Here is a 20231-nt window from a genome sequence, read left to right as displayed (position 1 = left end):
CTCTGTTTCTCTCCTGACGGTAAACAGTTTGCAGACTGTCTCAGGCTCCTGGGCCAAGCTCTGGCAGCTGGTCTGAAGTATGCCATGTGCTCCTTTTCTAGTAGTCTGAGCCTTAATTCTCGGCTCGGACAGCACTTGTTACTTTCTTACAGATTTAAACATTTTTCATTAGGAGAAACTTCAAACACAGATATCATAGACTAGGGGAATGAGCTCTCATGTATCCGTCACTGAGTTACTAACACATAGCCAGTCTTATTTCATTTATGTTCCTCTTACTTCCTCCCCATGGAGTAATTTAAAGCAAATTCCAGACATTTTACGGCACTGTAAATATTTCAGTAAGAGAAGAGGACTTTTTTAAGGGCATGGATATCACACTGTTAATCACATCTTAAAATTTTAATAATTTCTTAAAATTTTTTTAATGTTTATTTTTGAGAGAGAGAGAGAGACAGAGAGCGTGAGTTGGGGACGGTCAGAGAGAGAGGGAGACATAGAATCTGAAGCAGGCTCCAGGCTCTGAGCTGTCAGCACAGAGACCAATGTGGGGCTCGAACTCCCGAACCGCGAGATCATTACCTGAGCCGAAGTCAGATGCTTACCCCACTGAGCCACCCAGTTGCCCCTTAATAATTTCTTAATATCAAATCAGAGTTCTAATTCATTTTTAATAATGTATTTAAGTTTGAATACCTGCCCCCAGGAATTTGCTGATTGCATCTCCATGGAATCAGTTCGTGTTTATCTCCTATAATAGTGTAAACTGGTAATTAGATCTGGAAGTTTGATCATATTCAGGTTTGATAATTATTATTATTTGGCACAAGTAATTCATCGGTGGTATGGTATAGGAACGTAGGATAGCTTTTTTTAAAAAAATAGGTTTTTGATACTGCTTAGATCTATTAAGTGATCATTACCTTAATATCAGTATGTATTTTAAAATTTTAGCTTGATTGTCAGAACTTGGAAAAGTTAAAAAATCCTTTCATTATTTCTGGAAATAGAGTATTTGCAAACTAAATTCAATAAACAAGATTTTAAGTTGAGTCTTTAACATAGAAGAGTATTGAGACTCTTTGTTAGTTACAGTTTAATATATGGGATGGAGAGTCTGGAGATTCTTTTTTTGGTAATGTTTTTAATGTTTATTTTTTGAGAGAGAGACAGAGTGTGAGGTGGGAATGGGCAGAGAGAGAGAGGGAGACAGAATTTGAAGCAGGCTCTAGGCTCTGAGCTGTCAGCATAGGGCCCGACATGGGGCTCAAACCCATAGACAAGAAGATTCTGACCTCTGCCGAAGTTGGAGAAGTTAATTCACCTTTTTTAACAGTTTATTTCTTTTTGAGAGCTAGAGCCCAAGCTGGGGAGGGGCGGTGGGGCGGTGGGCAGAGGATCTGAAGTGGGTTCTGTGCTGACAGCAGTGAGCCTGATGCAGGGCATGACCTGAGCCAAAGTCGGGTGCTCAACCTACTGAACCACCCAGGTGCCTCTTAATTCATTTTTTTTTTTTTTTAACACTTGAGAGAGTTGAGGCTCTAAGATAAAATTCATTTACTTACTATCTCACAGTCTTTGCTTTCTTTTAAAACAGGGCCGTGTATGGGCGCTGCATTTCATACACGTTTGTCATTTCATACACGTTTGTCATTTGCTGAGACTTTCCCTTTTCTGATTGAGTAAATGAAAATGGAAGCCTTTTCTGTAATTTTAATCAACATACCGTGGTTTCTTTTGGATTAGTGTATTAGTTTAAGAGAAGTCAAGCTGGCTTTCATAATTTTGTCCTCAGGGAGTGCCTCCAAAGTTAAAAAAAACTCATAAAACCCAAAAACCCCTGAAGGTATTTTATAGCCTAGAGCCATGACGAATATTCCCAAGTTGTCTTTTTTCACTCAATTTTAAATGCTAAATTTGGTGTATCTTGTTTTATAAATAGCTTTTTAACGTTCTGCTTATTGCTCAACTTTTTTGATATTTTGTGGTAGTTCTCAGTCTACATATGCTGTGGGAGTATTTTGTGTAGTTGTAAAAAGCAAAAATTTGAGCAAAATGTGTGTTAAATAAATTTTTCTAAGTTTGCTCGTTTAAATATTGTATGTCCTAGTCCTAGGAAGGGACTGCTTAGTTAGAAACTCATTGCAGTCCAAATTCTAGGTCATGGAAACAAGGGACTATAGGTTGCAGTACAAATACATATTTATCACGTGGTATGTGTAGTACCGACTTTGGAGCCAGAATGCCTGGGTTCACACCCTGGCTTTGCCACTTAGTAGCTTTGTGACTTTGGGCAAGTTACTTGACTTCTCTGTTCCTGTTTGCAATCTTTAAAATTGGAAAATTTTACAATAATAGTACCTGTTTGATAGGGTTCTGAGGATTAAATTAGTTTATACATACAGTGTTTAGAACGTGTTTAGCATGCAAAATTTAGCTATTTTCTTAGTTGGACAAGGCTGATGCTGGAAATACTGTGAAATAGAGTTGGCCTAGACGTCCATCCATTTCTAATAATCAGGTAAGCAGTGCTGTCACCTTGCTGCTGTCATTGACATTTCTTCCCAGGTTGCCCTTTCTAAACCTTTGCCTACTTGTTCTCCTTGTCTCTGCAACGTAAGCCCCAAGTTACAAAATCTCTATCCTATTTTCCTATTATTCATTACACCAGGAATCATGGGAAAAATGATCAGATTGAATGACTTTACATTTACTAGTAAATAACATTTGTAAATAACTTGGGGTTTATACAATAAGTGGTGTTGGTTTTGTTTTTTGGAAGATTGTTTTTTTTTTTTTTTTTTTTAAGTAATCTCTACATCCATCTTGGGGTTTGAACTCACAACCTTGAAATCAAGAGTCATGAGCCCTACTGCCTGAGCCAGCCAGGTGCCCCAAATAAATTAAGGGTTTGAATTAAAATAACTTCAGTGGAATGGAAGTTAATGAAAACAACAGAAATTTGGGCAGAGTTGAAGTATTGGAAATAAGATATTTTTGGACAAGATGGTGGCTCTGAGTTTGTTTTGCCTTGGAGTATTTCATCCATTTGGTTCTCCCTGCTTTTCACATCTTTTTCTTTCTTTTACATAGAACTCCTTGATCATCTAAAAGTTCCAAGTTTGTACCCCTTTTTCCTGGAGCACACAAACAACATCCAGAGTGTTTGACAAAAAGATGGCCCTTTTGTTGGGCCGGGTGTAGTCTGTTTGGTATGAACAGAGAATAGATAGGATAGTGAAAGAAATCAAATTCTTTTTAAAAAAAATGTTTTATTTTGAAAGGGGATGGAAAGAGAGCATGTGCACATGGCTGTGTGTGAGTGGGGAAGGACCAGAGAGAGGGGGAGAGAGATAATCCCAAGCAGGCTCTGTGTTACCGTCAGTGCAGCGCCTGATTTGGGGCTCAATCCCATGAACTGTGAGATTATGATCTGAGTCAAAATCAACAGTTGGATGCTTAATTGATTAAGCCACCCAGGTGCTTGGAAAGAAGTCAACTTCTGAATGAGGTAGCATCTTTGTAGTTCTTGCAAAAGGTGTTCTTTTTTAAATGCTGGGTTGATCTGCATTTTTGGAGATAATCACCCCACTTCCATACATATTTAAGAAAACCATAGTCATGTTTCAGTTAATTAGATTGCAGATGCCCTGAGCACTGTAGACCTTTGGTAACTTGTCATAGGTGATGTTAAATTTGTTTGGGATTATTATGTGGGGTACATGATTGACCTGTGAAATCTCTGCTCAAGATACATATTCATGTATGTGTGTGTGTGTGTGTGTGTGTGTATGTATGTATGTATATATATGTTGTGTACTACTTTTGTTAGTCTATAACTGAAGAGTATAGAGGAGGTTGACAAGATCCCAAAAAACTCCAGTACATACTTAAAGAGGTAGAATTCCTCTTGAATAGAGAGTAGATTAAAAGAAAGCATTACTTCTTGCAAGGTTTTTTCACACAGTATAAATTCATTTTGTGTCTGTGGATCTTATATTCTAATCAGTGGATTGCTAACTGGTTTGGAAGAAAAACTATTAGAATTGTAGCTTTTATTACGGTTTTTCCTAATTATGCAGTGTTCATATATTAAAATGTAAACTTTATATTCTTTGTTTTATTTCAGGGACTTCGGTTTGGTTGGAATGAAGTTAGATATACTAGTCATATGGGTAATTGGCTCATTTAATCAGGCACAATGCCAGTAAGACCAAGGTCATCATGGCAGGTGCTATTTAAACTGTTATTTTTACTCAATTGACTCTCTCCAGCTTGTCCACAAATTCTTGGGAAGGGACCTTAGCAAGTATGTTTAATTTAAATCTACTCATTAGATACAAATGACAGATAATCATGATCTCTGTATAGGAGGAAGGTCACATATTTGATATCTTATTCTTTGTTTTAATTTTAGTTTTTTAATTTACATCCAAGTTAGTTAGCGTAGAGTGCAACAACGATTTCAGGAGTAGATGCCTTAATGCTCCCCACCCATGTAGCCCCTCCCCCTCCCACAGCCCCTCCAGCAACCCTCTGTTTGTTCTCCATATTTAAGAGTCTCTTATGTTTTGTCCCCCTCCCTGTTTTTATATTGTTTTTGCTTCTCTTCCCTTAGGGTCATCTGTGTTGTATCTTAAAGTCTTCATATGACTGAAGTCTTGATATTTGTCTTTCTCTGACTAATTTTGCTTATTATGATACCCTCTAGTTCCATCCATGTAGTTGCAAATGGCAAGATTTCATTCTTTTTGATTGCAGAGTAATACTCCGTTATTTATATATATCACCTCTTTTTTATCCATTCATCCACCAATGAACATTTGGGTTCTTTCTATACTTTGTCTGTTGTCGATAGCGCTGCTATAAACATTGGGGTGCATGTGCCCCTTTGAAACAGCACACCTGTGTCCCTTGGATAGCTACCTAGTAGTGCAGTTGCTGGGTTGTAGGGTAGTTCTATTTTTAGTTTTTTGAGGAACCTCCATACTGTTTTCCAGAGTGGCTTCACCAGTTTGCATTCCCACCAGCAGTGCAAAAGAGATCCTGTTTCTCTGCATCCTCGCCGACACCTGTTGTTGCCTGACTTGTTAATTTTGGCCATTCTGACAGGTGTGAGGTGGTATCTCATTGTGGTTTTGATTTGTAATTCCCTGATGATGAGTGATGTTGAGCATTTTTTCATGTGTTGGTTGGCCATTCAGATGTCTTCTTTGGAAAAGTGTCTGTTCATGTCTTTTGCCCATTTCTTCACTGGATTATTTGTTGAGGTCTTATTCTTGATTATTGTCTTAAAGTTTCACATACACTTAGTACTTTCAGAGGGTACTTAATGATTGCAAAAGTTCTTGTACTTGTGTCCTTTACATTGCAGGACTTGAATAGTTAACCAGCTCACGAGTGCCTATGGTTTGACCACCTAGTTGTTAGTGGTGGACACTGTCTACTGAATTCTTGCCACAGGAGTGGATCCCATCCTGTAGAATTTCTCCTTTTTGCCTGAAATTGCTCTAAGCTCCCCTCCTGTCTTTTTTCAGGACCCTTAGTGCGGGCTGTTCTGTGGGTTTTATAAACACAAGTCTCGTCCACATTCCACGCCACTTGATGTCCTGACCCACAGTTTCTGCGAGCTTGGCTATCTGGTTGAAAACTGAGGGAAGGAAATAATACAGAGAACACACATTCAAATCAGTATTCCCGAAACTAGCCTCAAGAGGAAATACAGTAAGTGCCAAATGCCAGTAGAAGTGTGGTTGCTTGGAGTGTACGTGAAGTGATTTGGAGAAAAACCCATGAGAGAGAGGAGACTTGAACATTGCTTTAAAGAAGGAGCAGGATTTGCTGCAAGTTGCTTGTGTGTATGTGTTTTGCTTGTGTTTCTAAGGTAGAGCCTTGGTGTATGGTTTGGGTTTGGGGGCGGGTCGGATACATACATGTGGCTGGGTACGTGTGATTTGTGTATGTTTGAGAATGAGTCTGTGACGTGGGTTGTGTGTATGGTGGGAAGGAGTTGGGAATTTACACTGTTGCAGAAGAGCTTCTGAAAGAGGGCCTTGCTATTAGGAGGATTTTTCTGGAAACAGTAAGCTGGGTGGATTTAGAAAGACAAGGCGCTTAGGAAGCTATTATAGTAGTTCTGACCTGATCTGAGAAGGGTTGATGGCAGTGGGAATGGGGAAGAAAGCAACTGATTGGACAGAGACCACTAGTGAGAATCTGGGGGGGGGGGGGGGGGGGGGGCGGGGAAGGCAGAATTCAGGAGGATTCTGTTTCTGTGCTGGGTGCAGAGGTCTCCATGGTGTCCTTAATGGATAGTGGGGAAGTCTGGGTTAGGAGTTTGCTGTTAAAGGAAGATAAGAGGTTTAATGTAGGATGTGATAAGCTGTTGGAGCCTGAAATGAGGTCATATTTGTGGATAGAGGGTTCACCATGTCCTCAGTCTTCAAGATCTCGCTCAAGGCCAGTTTTCTCTGTTGTGAGGAGAGACAGTGATGAGAGAGAGGTGGAGGAGAAAAGAGGGTATGACTGTGTGGGAGTTTTGGCTTAAGAGTTAAGTACTACTTCTTATTTATAAATACTACAGTTCAGGATTACCATGTGATGCTGTAGCATACTAAAAATTCAGCATGCTTGGAATATCCTGCTAGTTTTAACTTTCATCTATATTCCCTAAGATGCTTTCTGAGCCTTTGTAAATTTGCACAGTTATGTGTTAATTAGTATTTATATCAACAGTTTTTACTGATGAGTTAGTATTTTATTACTAGATACAGACTTTAAAGCTAATACAAACCCTTAAAGACTGCTATTAGTCCTTTGTTTGAATGACTTTTCATTTGGAAATAACTGGCAGCTGAGCTTCTGTGTTTTTTAAGGAGTTTGTGCTTGATGATTTTTTCACTCCTCCAGTTTTCTTTCATAGGGTTTTAATGGGTAGTTGGGAGAATTTGTAGGGTGGCTGCAGTTTTGAGGAATTGACTTTCGTATAGATATGTTTTTTTCTAGCGTTTGGTGATGCTTCACAATTCATTATTAAGCATGACAGTATAAAAAATGTTCAATTGCTAGCCTCTCCTTTTCCCTGGTCGTTAATTCATATACCTGTAGTACTTGTGCTTTTATTATTATTTGAAATGGGAAGTATCTAATCGAAAGCAGCTCGCAATTAAGGACTAGAAAATGTTCCATATACTTGAAGACATTATTCCGTCTGTCTTTAGATAGAGCTTGATGCACAAATGGATTCTTGGATGTTTTGGTCCATAAGATGGGTGTTGCATTCAAACCAAGGAATATTTGTTTCAAGAGTAGCAGTTATGTCTGATTCTCCTTCAAAAGGGTCCAGATTGTACAGATTTTATTTTTGCTTTTTATTGTACCAATTAATTGAAGTATGATTCATTGGCTAGAATGTGAAAATCTGTGTTACATGTAAAATTAGACTTGTAAATTAAATTTACTTGAGTATATGACTATATGGTAACTAAAAGATATTTAGTAACAGTTTTGTTTTGCTGTACAATATTAACTCTCACAGCTGGTTGCTATTAAAAATAATTTTATGGGTATTTTTGGGGATTTTTCTTGCCTGGAAGAAAAAGTGTACTCAGTGTTAGTTTCATCTCAGTAATGCAAAATCATAGTTGAGCTGATGTTATCTTTACTCTTCCGTTCCATTTGCTGATTACAACAGGTACAAATGGCTGTCTCAGATAATCCTCTCCATTGAGGATTTTAGTTTTCAGTTACTCAAAACCAGTATTTCGGGACACCTGGGTGGCTCAGTCGGTTGAGTGTCCTGCTTTGGCTCAGGTCATGATCTCGTTCGTGAGTTCGAGTCCCGCACCTGGCTCTGTGCTGACAGCTCCGAACCTCTGGAGAACCTCTGGAGTGTGCTTCACATTGTCTCCCTCTCTCTCTGCCCCTCCCCCACTCACACTCTGTGTCTGTCTCTCTCTCAGAAACAAAAACCAAAAAACATTAAAAACAGTATTTTTATTTAGACTACAAAGTCTGAATTTCCCATAGAGGTAAAACTGTATACGTCGATTTCTAATATATATTGTATATTATTTAATATAAGGCCCTTAGCTTAAGACTTTCTGGCATGGTTTTGGGATTGCTTAGTTACCTGAGTTTTTGAAGAGGGAGGTTGTTTACCAGGCATATGTGTAATTATTTTTATGGCATTTTTAAATTTGTTTTTTGTCAGACATGGGCATTTAAATGTCACGGTGGCACATTATTAGTCTTGTGGAAAGTTGCTAAGATAATGTAAGGTCACAAGCTGTTTAGTTGAGCCTGCAAACATAGAAGACAGACTTACCAAAGCAAGCATGAAATTTTGAATGTGAATATTTTATTTTTAAATGTTTATTTTTGAGAGAGTGTAAGTGGTGGAGGGGCAGAGAAGCAGGGGTGGGGGTGGGTGGGTGCAGAGGATCCAAAGTGGGCCCCTTGCTGACAGCAGAGAGCCCAATGCAGGGCTCAAACTCCTGAACTGTGAGATCATGACCCGTGATGAAGTTGGACACTTAACCCACTGAGCCACCCAGGTGCCCCAGAATGTGAATATTTTAAATAAACTACTGAAATTACTTATGGTAGCCCTGGATATATATTTATTGTGTCGTTTGTTTGTCATGGTAAGTTTTCTCCTTGATCATTTTATTTTCGAATGGAATGAGCAAATTATTTATATTTCATTCCTGAGAAACTAAAGAAACTGACTAATGAATATGAAAATTGCCATTAAATTTGATTGTCCATTTTATGGATGTTCATATGATTGTAGTTCCTTGCTCTTCAACACACTTTTGGACTGGTGTTAGATTGTTGTAATCAGTGTGTACAAATTAAATTTCAAAATCTAAGCAGTACAAATAGCCTGGATTAGGAAAAAAATATAGTTGTTTAAGGAGAAAAAGACTTCAAAGCTAAATATAAGCAATATTTGTTTTTTGCTTTTTCTAATTTACATGTTTATACCGCCTTTCTCTCTTAAATAATAACAAGCAATATGGGTGTGAACTGGCTTAGCACTACCAAGTTAATATTAACGATAACATTAGTGCACATACATGCACACTTAAGAGTTTGGAGAAAAATGTTTGGAGAAAAATATCTTTCCCATGTCTGATTTCACTGACTAGCTCAATCAGTTAACTAATCTTATTGCTGTGTTAAACTGAAATGGTAAATATGGTTGTCCATTATTAAAAAAAATGAGTAGGATTAAAATAAAGGCTTTAAAAAATACTTCTGGATAAAGCAGTAGGCTGCAAGTGAGACTCAGTTTTGGTTTCCTTTACAGGACTAGCTTTTCACAGTCAGACAGAACTACTTAGCACACTTTGCCAGCGCCTCCTGAGGAAGTCAGAATCTGAGCCAGCATGAAGACTGAATCTTGTCTTTGGTCTGATTTATAAACCGTACTTTTATTCTAACCATGTACGAGGTGGAGGTTATAGCATGGAAACTAAAACCTTAGTAAGTGTGACTTTTGTTTTAGCTTTTAAGTAATAGGCTTTCTTGTCGTGAATTTGTCCTCTTAACCAAGTTCATGCTATAAATGCGGTGAGGACTTGGCAAACAGAGACACAATACTACACTTATAAAGTGAAAGATGTAGCTTTTCAGGTCAGGAAAAATCCCCAAGAAAGGGAGGCAAAAGTTTCTATTAACTCTGCATAGGACTTTCACTTTTCTGATTAAAAATAGGGGGCAGATGATAATTAGTTGAGGAGGGATTTAAGAAAATGGAGAGTGTCTTTAGTAGCCATTGTCTACATTCAAGACATTTAAGAAAATCATTATTAAATTTGCTGTGTAAGTTATTTCATTTATAAATTAGTTGGCATTAAATCATGAAGTCTACATTTTAATGTGTTGGTAAGCCCAGTGTAGACTCCTAAGAACTCCTTAAATACTCAATATATTTTAAATATGAATTGAAGTTTGAGTGTATCTTAAATATCGACTATTTTGAGCAGGACTATTCAGAATTCTGTCGGAGTAAGCACGCCACTGGCAGTTGTCTCAGGGACGTCCCGTCGATTTTATTGTCCCAGTAGATGATGTACAGTTTTTATTTTTTTGTGCTCCAGACAGAACTAGATTTTGAGGATGGAGGCTATCAAGGGACTTGATCTGTACTTCACAGTGTCATTTTCTGATTGTAAGGATTACTCCTCAACATTTTGTGCTTGTGCTTATTAAGAGCAGTGGATAAATAACACTTTTAAGCTGCTTTTCCTCAGCAAAAAATGATAGAATTTGTTTGATCTTCTGAATTCTTCCAGTGAATCAGACATTAGGATACTGTACATAGGTAGCATAAGAATCCAGGTCGTTCATAATCTGAGAATGGTTATGCGTTTAAGTTACTTGGTTGGTGTTCTCTCCCTACTCTTTGAATCTTAATTGTTGCCTTTCTAAAGTGATGGTGATGACCTGGCTTGAACTTTTCTCTTCGTGGCTTCTCTGTTTCAGCTTGCTTCCCTCTTAAAAACGAACCTCCCTTTACTTTCTGCTTATCTCTTTTGCATTCTAAAGTACAATTTCACTACATCCCGAGGTCTCAGATTTCTCTTTGGAGACTTCTCTCTGGTGTCTCTAATGGAAATTAGGAAAATAAGGGTAAGGGATAGTTCAGTATTAAATGTGACACGCCTCTTTTGAGAAATTTATATTTTATAAGTTGAAGGGTACTTTTGGGGCACATTTTCAGAGCTGGAATTATGTAGTTACTGTTTTAATAACCATGTCCTAATTATTTATAGCTTCCTGCCTGACATAACTCACTTCAAGAAGAGCACAATGTCAGAACGTGGAATTAAGTGGGCTTGTGAATACTGTACGTATGAAAACTGGCCGTCTGCCATCAAGTGTACTATGTGTCGTGCCCAGAGACCAAGTGGAACAATTATCACAGAAGATCCATTTAAAAGTGGCTCAAGTGATGTTGGTAGAGATTGGGATCCTTCCAGCACTGAAGGAGGAAGTAGTCCTTTGATATGTCCAGACTCTAGTGCAAGACCAAGGGTTAAGTCTTCGTACAGCATGGAAAATGCAAATAAATGGTCGTGCCACATGTGCACGTATTTGAACTGGCCGAGAGCAATCAGTTGTACCCAGTGCTTGTCGCAGCGCAGGACCAGGAGTCCCACAGAGTCTCCTCAATCCTCAGGATCTGGCTCCAGACCAGTTGCTTTTTCTGTTGATCCTTGCGAGGAATACAATGATAGAAATAAACCGAACACAAGGACCCAGCATTGGACTTGTTCTATTTGCACATATGAAAACTGGGCCAAGGCTAAAAAATGTGTCGTTTGTGATCATCCCAGACCTAATAATATTGAAGCAATAGAGTTGGCAGAGACTGATGAGGCTTCTTCAATAATAAATGAGCAAGACCGAGCCCGATGGAGGGGAAGCTGCAGCAGTGGTAACAGCCAAAGAAGATCACCTCCCACTACGAAACGGGACTCTGAGATGAAAATGGATTTTCAGAGGATTGAATTGGCTGGTGCTGTTGGCAGCAAGGAGGAACTCGAAGTGGACTTCAAAAAACTAAAACAAATTAAAAACAGGATGAAAAAGACCGATTGGCTATTCCTCAATGCTTGTGTGGGTGAGTTTCTGTATTTTTTGAATGGGATAGGAAAATGACATGAAAGATAGAAGTAGGGTCATTATTATTTAGCATTTTGCTCATTCAGCATGATCGCTATACTCCCAGCATGCACGCATGGGAGTCTCTGTATTTGTGATCTTGTTACAACTTTGTCCTAAATTGCCTCCATTTCACTGAGTGTTTTCCCATCATTACGGAGAAAAACTTTTAAGTTAAAGCAGAGTTTTTATACGTGAGTAGAAAAAAAAAATACACCTGGAGTTTAAAACTGTTCCTCTGTTTATTGTAACAAGATGTGACTGAGGAACGCGGCTGCTGCTTCAATGTTTGTAAACAGTGTGGGCATCTTGTGATGATGGAAGCTTTAGTCAGACGTTAAAAATATCACAAAAATGTGACTCCAAGAAGTTGAGCAAACGTAGTATCAACCTGGAAAATACTGATGTTAATTTTACATGGATGTCATGTAGTGAATATTTGCAAATTTTATGAAACCGATTTCATTTAGCTAGCTGAATTCCACAGTTCACGTTATGATTTGTGTGTTTTGTGGTTTTAGTGCTTCCTAAGGAAATTCTGTCCTGGTCCCAGTTACTGGCCCAGACCTGTTAAAGGATCAAGACATGATGTGAGAGCAGGGTTTTTCTCTGGTTCCTAACCTTGTGAGTTAAATACTTGTGATGTAATTCACAAAAGCAGTTACTGGATTCTCTGCACTTTTCCTTTTTGAGTAGGTTAGCTGTTGGAATTTTATGATTTAAATTATTTGGATGGGGTGCTTGCTTTGACATTGTGTTTTGCAAAGAAAATTTTTGTAAAGGATAAATTGAGCGACAACTCAAGTTAAATACTGCGTGGAACAATACTTAAGCCTTAAACATAGCTTAGCTGTATATATATATTTTTCCCCAGTACCAATTTCTTTTGTTTATCCCTCTGAACATAGAAGACATAACTATATGAACCTGCAAGTCCTAAGAGTAGATTTCAAGAAATCTTGAGTTCAGGGCAAAACTAATGTCCCAGAAGATGAGTCCTTCTGAACACCCAAACATAGTAGGCACTTAGTATGTCTTAGCTCCAGTTTTCTCCTATTTTGAGGACTAGGGATGAGAGTCCACTGAGCCATTTTAGGCTTTCTGTGTGGTCGCATCTCATCCCATGGATTTTTTTTCCCCTCCTCAAATTGGGGTACCGTAAATGGCATTCCTCTCCTCCCCTCCCCCCTCCTCTCCTTTCTTTCTTCTTTTCTCTTCTTTTTAAACAGGAGATACACAAGGGTTTTATTTATTTACTCTATTGAGGTCAAAATCCTATAACCTAAAATTCACCATTTTGAAAGTGAACAATCTGTGGCATTTAGTGCGTTCACAGTGTTGTACACCCACCACCTGTCTGGTTCTGAAACATTTTCATCATCTCATAAGGAAACCCTGGACCCCTTAAGCTGTTACTTCACATCCCCTCCTCCTCCTCCAAGTCCCTGGCAATCATCATCTGCTTTCTGTCTCTGGATTTACCTGTTCTGGATATTCCATATAATTGGAAATTTATGTGACCTTTTGTATAGAGTTGTGATTGTCTTTAAATGACCTGCATGTCTTTTGGAACACTCTTAAAATCATTTTTGGCAGGTGGTAGTATGCTATGCATGCATTTATTACAGGGTCATGTTATAGTTCACATACGTTTATAGATGGAACTGAGGTGCATTGTGACGATTTATTAACCTCTTTTGGGGTCATAGAATCCTTCAGAAGTCAGAGGTTCATAGGTTTTTCAAGTTAGTGGATCTCAGGATAAGAATTTCTGGTTTGGAATATTTTCTCTTGAAACACATAAATTAGACCAATCGATGTGGCTATTACTTCTTGCCTTTAGGACTACTCTGTCTCTTTTTGATACTGCCTTTTATTTCTTTCCACATAATCCTTATTTCTTTTGAGATAACCATCCTTGTACCTCTTCACATTTCAATAGCTGTGAGTTCATTTTAAAGGTGGAACAAAAACTCCTGCCAGCAGGAAAGTACTGTTTATTTGTTCTTATTTCATTTACAAAACAGTTTCTTTTTCAGTAAGACCCTGTTCCCACCCACTGTAGAGTTTTTAGCTTCTTAGGACCAATTATTGATTGTATTTGGTTCTTGGTAATGTGCACTCTGTCTTTCCTATCAACAAATATTTTTGTTCACCGTACAGTATGGTTCTGAACTGTTGTACTAAAAATTATGACCCTGTCTTTATTGAGTAGTTTTATCCTGATTGGTAAACATCACCGAAATATGCTTAAAAATTTTTTTAGTTTACATTGTGTTGGGTTAATTAACAGAAGTCCACATGTACTGAAAATTAATCTTTACTTCCCGTTTTCTACCTGCCTTATGTTCTTCAGATTTCATCACGTATGGTGTATAATGGCTTGTCCATGTTAGGCATTTAAGAAAATCATCTCTGTGCTCCCTGTGGCAGCACCTATAGTGAAACCTTCATCTCCAAGGGATACACACTTGAGTACAGAATGCTTATTACTGTGTATAACATTTATACTAAGTATAAAATGTGAGACCTTCCCTTTTGAAATTAGAAAAAGTCTCAACCTCTGGCCCGTTTTGTAGCTGGTTGCAATAGGAATGAGGAAGATTTAGTTGATAAGAAGGCAAAAGTAGACTGAAGTGCCAGCAGTATTGAGCAAGTTTCTTTTCTACATGACTGTTGAGTGTAAGTTTCACATAAATCATTATTATCATCTTACCTGGTGAGAGGACATTGGGTTCAGCAGTGCCAAACAAAACCTGCCATCAGTAAAAGTGGAATCTGCTGGTGGAAACCGGGATGGTAAGAGCAGAGGTGTGAATTTAAATATGCAGTTGTCTCTGGAATGTCTGCAGTTTGGTGCCAGGTATTTTCTGTGAGGTCATGTAGGTGCTAATCATAGACTGCTTTTCCCACTGGATAGATAATGTCCCTTGAGAACAGGGGAGCACTGCCTAACACCGTTTTAGTTCTGTTGTGTTGAATTGGTTGCCCTTTAGAAGAGTATTTAAATTTGTGACTCAAGTTGATCCCTTGAAAAGATATAGGATCACATAAGAATCCCAAATTAAATCTGTGTGATAACTTTTTGTATTTCTGAATCCTAGACTCGTATATCCAGCTGTGTATATACCACATCTTCTCTTGAATAACTAATATTTCAAATTTCTTTACAGCTCAGCAAAGCTGAAACTGAACTAGTCACTCTTTTAAATGTATTCTTTAGTAGTTCTCCTCTCCCCTTTTTATAAGGGGCACTTTTATTGTATTAAAAAAAATTTTTTTTTTTTACATTTACTTATTTTTGAGAGACAGAGCATGAGCAGAGGACATCAGAGAGAGAGACAGAGACAGATAGACAGAATCTGAAGTAGGCTCCAGGCTCTGAGCTGTCAGCCCAGAGACTGACATGGGGCTCAAACTCATGAATCGTGAGATCATGACCTGAGCTGAAGTTGGATGCTTAACTGACTGAGCCACCCAGGCACCCCTAAAAGGGGGACTCTTAAAAGGGGCACTAGTAAGAGAGGGACAGAGAGAGAGAGAGAGAGAGAGAGAATCCCAAGCAGAGCTCTCCTCTGTCAGCTCAGAGCGCCTGATGATGAACTGCAAGATCATGGCCTGGGCTGGAATCAAGAGTGAGCCACCCAGTCCCCCTCTCCCTTGATGGCATGTCTGTCATTCCACTGGTTGTGCCAAAAGCCTCCGCCATTTTTTCTTCTCTTCTTTTTCTCTTACTCCTTTCCTTCTTGTCAGAAAATCTTACTGGCTCTACCTTTGAAATATATGTAGAATCTGACCACTTCTCACTGCCCTTTGTCCAAACCATGATCCTTGCCCTCTTTTACAAACTATTCTCCACATAGGAGCTTCTCTTTTAAATCTCTGCTCAGTGCTCCTCAGTGATTGCCTGCCTTGCTCATAGTAAAAGTCAGAGCCTGTAGGCCGCCCTCAGCTGTGTCCTGCACCCTTCTCCCCCCCACCCCCCCATACATTGTTTCCCTCCTACCCTTCTATTGCTCTCAATTTCACTTTAGCGCATCTGGCCACCGTTCTTCTCTACAGATGAGCCTCAAGCCTTTGCAGGTGCTGTTTCCCTGGCCTGGATTGTACATTCTCTAGATTGCAGGGTTAGTGAATTTAGTCACATGTGATCTTTTCTCATTTGTTACCTTCTTAGTGAGGCCTCCCTGTGTTTAAAATTTCAGCCCTGTCCTCACTCCCTTTCCCCAGCTTTAATTTTCTTAACAGTTGTCACTTTCCAATATTCTTAGTCACTTTATTGTTTGTCTCTTTCTTCCTGTTCACTGCATATCCTGGTACCTAAAATAGTGCCTGGGATGTAGGAGGCATTCAGGTATTTGTTAAATCTGTGAACAAACCCTTCTGGAAACTGGGATCTGGACAGATACTTTATGCTCCTTTCTTTTCTGAATTTTAGATTTTTTTTTGCTTTCTTCCTAGCTTTCTCTCTCTCTCTCTTTTTTTTTTTTTTTTTTACTTTACAGACTACCCCTGGGGCTTGACCCTGTGGGAGCAAACTGGACTTTCTCCCTGTCAGAAAAAGATAGGAAGTTGGTATAATAGAGTCTTCCTGTAAGAGGAGGCCTCAATTTGTCAGTGGACAGTCTATGGATATGAAAACCCTGAAGTCGTTTCACTGATGAATATTTGACAATTTGATGAATGAATGATATAAAGAAAAAATCATGTTTGCTATACCTCAAGTCCTAAATCAAATACAATTTTTATTTGAATATTTTATATTCAGTTGTAATTTGATCTGTTGTTTCTATCTGACATTTTGTCCCATGTGTTAAACAACAGATGCATCTTTCTTATGTTTAGCTTTCCAGTGACCCTGCTAATGAAGATGGGAAGGATTTGAGATTGGGGTGGGAGGGTGTTGAAGGTGTAGGGGAAGAATAATCAAGCTTGTTTAACAAGTACATGTTGAAACTGGATTTTTATGCTGAAAATATTCAGTTGCCCCTTGACAGTGACACAGAGAATTTGTATATCAGTAACGTCTCCTGTTGCTCCCAAGTGTTGGGGTGGTGACCTGCGTGTCACCAGTGTCTCCTGTTGAGAATCACTGACCTGTGATTAAATCGGAACCTCCTTATCAGTGAGCATGCTGGAATGGAATCATGAGGCTTATAGTCTGGATTATTCCTGAGCAAAATTTTGATATGTTTAAAAACTTACATGATTCTGAAAACAGAAAATATGTTCGAATTAACCTTTTCTTTCAAGTTGTCTACCAAGATCTATTTGATCTAATAGTTCACCTTTTCTCATAATTATGTTGAAAGTAATATTTATGGCATCTGTTTTCTGTATAGATGCTAATCGTATTCTGGCCCCTTGCTTGTCTGCTGTCTCCTGTATGCCTGCTTCAGAGTGCCAGATGCCCCTGTACAGATCCCTAATGCTTGTGTGGTGCTAAGCATGGGAGAATGTGTTTGTCTGTTTGCTTTCACTAATAACTTTTTTCATTTTAGTTTCTTACTTTTTTCATTTTAACAAAAATGAGCAAGGTATATAGGCTTATTAACATTTACAAATATTTGATGTATTTGGTATTCTTTTTTTTTTTTTTTTTAATGTTTTATTTATTTCCAGGAGAGAGAGACAGCGTGAGCAGGGGAGGGTCAGAGAGAGAGGGAGTCACAGACTGAAACAGGCTCCAGGCTCTGAGCTGGCAGTCAGCACAGAGCCCGATGCGGGGCTCGAACCCACGAATCGCGAGATCATGACCTAAGTGAAAGTCGGACGCCCAACCGACTAAGCCACCCAGGCGCCCTGATGTATTTGGTATTCTTAAGAATTATGCATATGGACGGTTTTTCTCAAGGAAATAAACTTATCAAGGTTGTGTTAGTGTTTTTCTGGAAAGACAAGTGTATTGCAAGATATAATGTTCTGTGGTGACTTTTTTATTCCTGGTTTTGAGATATGGTATATCTGGTCAATGAGCGTTGTACAGCAACCCAAACAAGATTGTATTAATGCTATATTTCTTAAAAAATTTTTAAAAAAATATGTATTTTGAGAGAGAGAGAGAGAATGTGTGCATGTGCATATGCGAACAGGGGTGGGGGTACAGAGAGTGGGAGAGAGAGTCCCAATCAGGCTCTGCGCTGTCAGTAGGGCCCGATCTCACGAGCTGTGTGATCATAACCTCAGCAAAAATCCAGAGTCGGATGCTTATTTAATCAACCGAGCTACCCGGATGCCCCTATTATATTTCAATGGAAGAAAAAACCCTTTATGGTTAGTTTTCGTGAGATGGTAGTATGAACTGGAATGATGATTTGCTGGTATATACCAAGAAAATTACCACATCAGGACAAAGCAGAAAAGGAAATCCTTGACATAAGACACAGTTGCAATTTTACCCATTTATTAAGATGACTTTGTGGCTGACTTTTTAACTTTAGAGGAAACTCCGGGCATTTTAAGGAAAGAAATAGAAGAGGCTTCTATTTTCTAGTTTGGTGTTCTTTAGCTTAAAAAATTGTTAATTTGCTAAAAAAATAAAAATTATGAATTTAATGTACAGAGATACCTTATTGATGACTATCTGAAGGCATAAAACATGAAATACCTTACAAAATACACAATCAGTGAGAGGAGTTAGTGTCTAAATTTGTATTTTTTAGTTGCCCACTACTGTTTGCTGGTTCTCCTTTTCTCATTTACACGACTGATTGAAATAGTGTAGCAGGCAGAATAACGCCCCCCGGGCCCCCCAAAATGTTTCAGTCCTAATCTCCAGAGTAGAGTATATGAATATGCTACTTTACATGGCAGAGGGATGGACCCTGAGATGGAGAGATTACCTTCTGTTACCCAGGTGGTCATCATAAGGGTCCTTATAAACAAAAGAGGGAGATGAGAGAACATGTGTCACCGAAAGAAAGGTGACAGTGGAGCAGCAGAGGTCTTAGAGACGTGGGGCCACGAGCTGAGGAATGCACGCAGCCTCTGTAAACTGGAAAAGGCAAGGCTCCCGCCCCTCCCCGAACCTCCCAAGGAGCAAACCTTGATTTTATTTCTTTAAAAAAAAGTTTTTTTTTAATGTTTTTTATTTATTTCTAGGAGAGAGAGAGAGACACAGCGTGAGCAGGGGAGGGTCAGAGAGAGAGGGAGTCACAGACTGAAACAGGCTCCAGGCTCTGAGCCAGCAGTCAGCACAGCGCCCGACGCGGGGCCCGAACCCACGAACCGCGAGATCATGACCTAAGTGAAAGTCGGACGCTTAACCGACTAAGCCACCCAGGCGCCCCATCTTGATTTTATTTCTAAAATCAAGTGAGGGCCATGTGGACCTTCTGATGTTTTCCAGATTTTTAAGATAAAAAATTGATATTGTTTTAAGCCACTGCGTTTGTAATGACTTGTCACAGCAGTGATAGGAAATTAATACAAACAGCATTTTTTCCCCTTAAATTACAAATAGCAAGTTCAGGGTGTCACCTGTGCTTCTGACCTACTGTTATAAATCTTAGGTTTCCACGGCCACTGCTTGGGTTCAGTTAATTTGTGAGCAGTGCACACAGAACTCAGGGAAACCTTTTACTTACTTGATGACTGGTTTATTGTGAAAGCTTAGAACTCTGAACAACCAGGTGGAAGAGATGCAGAGGGCAAGGGAAGGGGCTTTGCACGTCCCCTGTTGGCTGCCACTCTCCCCGCATCTGTACACATTCACCGGCCTGGAAGCGCTCCGGGCCTCATAGTTCAGGGGTGTTTACTGTTCAGGGGTGTTTATTGAGGCTTAATTACACAAGTAAGAACCATCAGACCTTTGGCCATTGGTGATTAAGTCACCCATTGGCTCCTCCCCTCTCCTCTTCCCAGGGGGTGAGAGTGGGATGGGGCTGACAGTTCCAACCCTCTAATCTCAAGGTTGGTTTCCCTGGCAACCAGCCCCCATCCTTAGGAGTTTTCCAAAAGTCACCTCATTAACATAAACTCAAGTGGAGAAAGGAACTTGTTTTATGAATAACAAAAACCATCCAAGCATTCTGTGTCTCTTTATCTGTCTGGAGCTATTTCAGGAACTGGGAACAAAACTAAATATTGTAACAAAAGATACCCCTAGCGATCTTTGGAAATTACAAGGGATTTAGCAGTTATGGGCCAGAACAGGAGATGAAGATCGAATATATGTTCCTTGTTCACAGTGGTTTTTTGTTGTTGTTGTTATTCATTTTTTGTTGTTGTTTTTGCTCTGTATGTTTGAAAGGAGAACTGTTACAAGAACTCTTGAATAAAGTTTGATGCCTGTGAGTATTAATGTTTTCAGTCTGCCATTTTTCCAAGTCAGCTAAATGAATATGCCTAGATGACGCTGATCGCTGTGCCTCGACATAGTCACTTGCTGATAGTTCTGGGCATTCCGTGGTTAGGCCACATTATTTGTACTTGTATGGTCTTTTTTAATTTAAAAAAATTTTTTAAATGTTATTTAGTTTTGAGAGAGAGAGGGAGACACAGAATCCGAAGCAGGCTCCAGGCTCTGAGCTGTCAGCACAGAGCTCACCGTGGGGCCC

The 20231-nt window shown here is 39.2% G+C and overlaps 1 protein-coding gene across 3 annotated transcripts in view; it reads left to right on the top strand.

Moving 5' to 3' along the window:
• Window positions 1-20231, top strand: part of ZRANB1 (zinc finger RANBP2-type containing 1) — a 63149-nt gene that overhangs the window by 13827 nt on the left and 29091 nt on the right. The window contains exons 2-3 of one of the 3 annotated variants that reach the window (XM_039237933.1): window positions 5538-5724; window positions 10782-11632. In XM_039237933.1, coding sequence (XP_039093864.1) covers window positions 10819-11632 — 814 coding nt within the window. In that variant the 5' untranslated portion in view covers window positions 5538-5724; window positions 10782-10818. Of the gene's footprint in view, window positions 1-5537; window positions 5725-10781; window positions 11633-20231 lie in introns of those variants that run through there. The other 2 variants (XM_039237934.1, XM_039237936.1) reach the window with 2 other exon arrangements.

The sequence above is a fragment of the Hyaena hyaena genome, unplaced genomic scaffold (genome assembly GCF_003009895.1).
Source record: "Hyaena hyaena isolate Hyena2069 unplaced genomic scaffold, ASM300989v1 scaffold_129, whole genome shotgun sequence".
Classification (NCBI taxonomy): domain Eukaryota; kingdom Metazoa; phylum Chordata; class Mammalia; order Carnivora; family Hyaenidae; genus Hyaena; species Hyaena hyaena.
This window is presented reverse-complemented; position numbering and strand designations above follow the sequence as displayed.